This window comes from Vigna angularis, chromosome 3 (assembly GCF_016808095.1).
Source record: "Vigna angularis cultivar LongXiaoDou No.4 chromosome 3, ASM1680809v1, whole genome shotgun sequence".
Classification (NCBI taxonomy): Eukaryota; Viridiplantae; Streptophyta; class Magnoliopsida; order Fabales; family Fabaceae; genus Vigna; species Vigna angularis.
Genome location: NC_068972.1, coordinates 28,276,254 through 28,281,412, shown reverse-complemented (window position 1 = coordinate 28,281,412; position 5,159 = coordinate 28,276,254). Strand labels below are relative to the sequence as shown.

The 5,159-nt window shown below is 39.3% G+C and overlaps 1 protein-coding gene across 1 annotated transcript; it reads left to right on the top strand.

Moving 5' to 3' along the window:
* The first annotated feature begins 4,387 nt into the window (after positions 1 to 4,387).
* LOC108319432 (bZIP transcription factor 44) lies at positions 4,388 to 4,798 on the top strand. Its single transcript, XM_017550558.1, has one exon. It carries the CDS (start codon positions 4,388 to 4,390, stop codon positions 4,796 to 4,798), a length of 411 nt encoding a protein of 136 aa, XP_017406047.1.
* The last annotated feature ends 361 nt before the right edge of the window (positions 4,799 to 5,159 follow it).

Here is a 5,159-nt window from a genome sequence, read left to right as displayed (position 1 = left end):
AAATTCACAACACCAAAGAAAACACCTAATTCCAATACACCCCTTTTTACTCTAAACACACTTCCTTTTACATCTACCTTTTTAGGTGAACCCCAAGACCATTAAATTACATTTTCTCTCACTTCCAAGGTAGGTCTCACATGAAACTACTCATTTCTTACCAAACTCTCTCTTTCTCTCTCCCTTTTTAAGTAACCTTTCACTTCTTTCCTCTCCTTTTCTTTTTTTTTTTCACATTCAATTTTGGTTTTCACATTCAATTAAACAAAATCACTTCACCCACATTTTCTCACCAAAATTCCGTGGACCCCACTCCCTTTTCTAGCTCACTTTTCTTCTCTTTCCTAAGTTGAAGTTTATGACTTCAGTCCCATGCACAATGAAGTTTACGTAACAATCTCTCCATCCCATTTTACATTTTCAATCTTCTCTCTCTTGCCATTAACTCACGGTCCCACGCCATTTTATTATCCACACTTTTCTTTTGTTCTTTTTCTACACATTCTCACTACAGTTACGCCAATCCACCACACACCTACACTTTCCCCTTTGACTTTTCGAATCAACTCATCTCTCTCTTTTATTCAATTTCTACGGTCTCACACGTATTCTACACCACTTTCACTTTGTTTTCCTCTCTTCCTTTCCTCCACAACTTACATTGCAGCACTACCCTTTCCCCCCTATCTTTTCTTTAATTAACCAACCTTCCACCAACACTCACTTCTAATTTGTTTATTCTCTCCCTGACTTTTCAATCCCAACTTCACACCCATTCCTCACCTCATTTACGTCCAACCCATGTAACCCCTTCTCCATTTCTTCTTTTTTTTCTTTCTTTCTCAACTTCAACTCCAAGACTCTCCACTTTCCTTTGCCTCTGCTAGGTAATTTGTAGTATGCCCATCTCCTCCTTCCACTTTCATAATTCTTCCTTCATGTTCTTCTTCCACCCAAGACATCAAAACTCCATCCTTCTTCACTGTTTTTCATCAAACCCATATACCCCAACTCACCAAACATCACTTTCACTCCTCTCATTCTCATAATTAATTCTTTTCTCTTCCCGCAACGGGAGAAAATTCACAATACCCTCCTACCCACACTCTTGATCAAAGAGTGTAGATAAGTGCTCCCAAAAATGTATAAAAAGTATGCACGATAAGATACACACCATATAATCATGATTTTAAGTGTGCACATGACACTTTTTCATACCCATGCAACATCGCAAGTGCCCAAACATGTATACCCATTACAACAACAACATATTTCATAAAGTATGAACCTGTATAACTCAAGGTATACCCATTACAACATCAAAAACGAAAATACCAATATATACAACCCGAAGTATACCCCTTCACAACCCAATTCTGAAAATGCATGTAAATAACCATTCCCCATAGAACAACACATGAAACCAAACACAAAAAGAGAGGGAATGCATCAACATGTTCATTTTAACCTCAATACAAAGAGAGAATGCATGCAACCACATTATAATGGTAACCTTCTACCCATCATACACCATATTATATCCGAAGTTAAACCCCTTACCTCTAGTTCCAAGCAAGCTTCCAAAGTCCTTAGGTTTCCTCCTTTCACTAGACTTCAAGCCCTTCTATTCTTTAGGTTTCACTTCAAGTTACGTCCCAAGCTCCAAACTAGGGTGACTCTTTTCTTCTCTCTCACCAACTTGGTTGTTTCTACAATGTGTCTCTCCAAACAACTCTCAATTCTCTCTCTTTTTCACTCTCAAGGTCCAATCCAAAAGAATAAATGGTGACTGATGGGGCTGTCGCGGCTCATACAAATTTGATGTGCATTGAAAATGCAGTATAGTGCTAGGAAGTGACTCCTAGGTCGTCTCTCAAGGACCAAATGTGGTTTGAGAATTAGGTCGAACACGTAGTGGGGGGGGGAAGGGGTTTGATAGTTTTTTTGTGATTAGAAATGAACTAAATTAAAACTGGAATTAAATACAACCAAACATAATTGAAAAAATTGAATTAAATGAACAAAGCTTGAAAACCGAACGGTCCTACAGATGACCAAACGGTTCTACATTGCGACCGAACGGTCTCTAAAGCAAGTAAGGAAATTGGAAATGCAGGAAGATAAAGAAGCCGAACAGAATAGAAAACATTAAAGTGAACGGAAACAATAAACCGAACATAATAAACAATGAAGGAAAACGATAAATTGAACAGTCCTAAAACAAGATGTGTGAACTAATTAAAATGCAGCAGTAATAATAAAAAGAACGTTTGGCTAATAATGAAATGCACATTGTAGCTTGGAATAAAATTTCAAGGAAAATTCATAAAGTGCTTGAACAAATTAAAATGCACGGCTAAAAAAATACGTTAAATACTATTAAATTTCAACGTTGAGCTAAGTAAAATGCTGAACTGCACATTGAAAACCGTGAATGTTGAATCCATGAGTAAGCTGCTTCCATGTGCACATGTGCGCCTCCTTGTCCAAGACCAAGTGATCCGCGTGTGCTTTTCTTCTAGCCAATGAATCAGCCTTTTTTCAATGAATCATCACTGTCACCTCTTATTCTTCAAAAACCAAAATTAATGGAGAGCTTTATTCCAAAAGAAAAGAAAGATTGCTTCTACCAGCTCAGCCGTGACACCTCCTCCCATATAATCACCGCATGTGCCACCTTTTGCAAATAAGGTAAATTCCCTTGCACCCAAGCTAGACGTGACTGTGTTGCTGCCCGTGAATCAAAATTTCATTCATTCCAGGCATCATGAATCAGTGCACATGTCTCATAAAAACAAAATCAGCGCTTCCTACATTGTCTTCACCGTGTGCACTCCAAAAGAAAATCAACGACAAGTGAAATAGAATGAAAATGTGCTCTCCTTGCTGGACTTGACAACACCTACTCCCACCTACCACCTCTTCATTCTCAAAGAAATAAAGAAAAAATATTAGCTAACATTCAGCTACCAAATCTCTTGGCACGTCGCATCCTCCTAGACTCCCACCTAATCTACTTCTCATTCTATAAAAACAAAAGCAAAGCTCTTTTCTTCCAGCAGCCGTAACATCTTCAACTAAATAAATTAGCTCCTTCTAAAAGAAAATGAACGTCACCTACTCCACCAACGTGTTGCTGCTTCCAAAACGTGACACCACTATCCTTCTTCTAAAGGAGATTGGAAGTGCTTCCAACTTAGACCATGCAGTTGTGTGCTCCCCCTTCGTTCTCCGTGCAGTACCAAAATGAAATATACTTCTCCCATACCATCATCATCAACCCGTGACAAGCACACTGTGCACCGCTGGCCGTGACACTATTCTCCCATTAATACATGTCTGCTTCTTTCATTCTACCAGAAACACGTTCCAAACTCCCTCCTAAAAAAAACGTTCAAAAGCCAAGCCTAAAACAAGTGGCTGCTTCTCCTTGCTGCACGTGACATTGATGGATTAAAACATTCAATCAAAAAGTGCATGAACCAAAATGAAAAGGGGGCAATGAGTAAAAAAAACAAATTGAGATTAGCGTGGAGTTCCTCAATCACCAGCGTAACAATATATGTTTTAATTTCCTCATCCAAAAAGAAAAACAAACGTTTAGAGCCCCCAAAAACCTGTATGAGTGTGGCGGCTAGTTCCTAGGTCGTAAGTCTCTCTTTTATGAGTGTGGGATCCACACAAAAAACCCTAAGGTGCCAAGTCATCCACCCCAGCTTTTGGGCCTAGTTCATTTTGCAAAAAATTGGCTCAATCTACAAAAGTTAATCCAAAAACATTCTACAGTACTAAATTACAATTTAATTAATTCTAGGTTTAATGTCTCGATAGGTCCCTATTTTCAGCGTGAATCTCAAATAGGTCCCTTTTCTTTTCGGCGTCTCAATTGGGTCCTTTTTTGTGTAAAATTGTAGCAATTAGGGGTCTGCCGTCAAATTGAACAAACGGCCGTTTAATTGTTTGTTACGTGGCATAGACAGTGTTTTCAGTAATCACAGGTGGAATTAAAAAAGAGTTTCAATTAAAAAGTATGAGGTTAAATCAGCTTTAGTGAGAGGGCATAGTGGGAAAACTGATTATGATTCCCATCTCACACTGACTTTCTATCAAACACCTTCTCTTCAACCTCGCCATGTTTATCATCCCAAACCCCACATAACAAATCTCACCCCTTTCTATTTTTCAGCACCAAAGCTTGAAACTTTACGAAATTGGGTTGGAGAATTTTGACTCATTTTTTTCCTTCTCCTCTCCAGGAAGTAGATATTAGAAGCGCAAATTAAATGTCCAACATCTTGTTCTTGATGTTTGAGATTCATGTATTCGATTCTCAGTGAGCTCTTCTTTTCCGGGTGTATGATCAATTCCATTGTTAGGCGCAGGACCCATGGCTTCCTCAAGCGGAACATGTTCGGGTTCATCCTCTCTGCTTCAGAACTCGGGTTCTGAGGAGGACTTGCAAGCGGTAATGGATCAGAGAAAGAGGAAGAGAATGACATCGAATCACGAATCTGCACGGCGATCTCGCATGAGGAAGCAGAAGCACTTGGACGATCTGGTTACCCAAGTGGCTCAACTGAGAAAGGAGAATCAGCAGATACTCACCACCGTCAACATCACCACGCAACAGTTCTTGAGCGTTGAGGCTGAGAACTCGGTGCTCCGGGCTCAGGTGGGTGAGCTGAGCCATCGGTTAGAGTCTTTGAACGAGATCATCGAACTCTGGTTGTGTGTGAGAAGGAGAGGGGAAGATGAAGTGGGAATCATAATGAGTTTTCCCACTGTGTCGTTTCCCTAAAGCTGATTTAACCTCATAGTGTTTAATACAAAACTCTTTTTTAATTCCACCTGTGATTACTGAAAACACTGCCCATGCCACGTAATAAACAATTAAACGGCCGTTTGTCCAATTTGATGGTAGACCTTTAATTGTTACAATTTTACAAAAATGGGGACCTAATTGAGACGCCGAAAAGAAAAGGGACCTATTTGAGATTCACGCCGAAAATAGGGACCTACCGAGACGTTAAACCTTAATTCTAAAATGTCTATGTGGAGAGTCTTGAATTTATTTGGTATTCTTCCTGATGTCCCAAAATGTATCTCTAAAATTTTTCCTGCAATCAATGATGAAAATAATTAGCTCAAATAATTCAAAT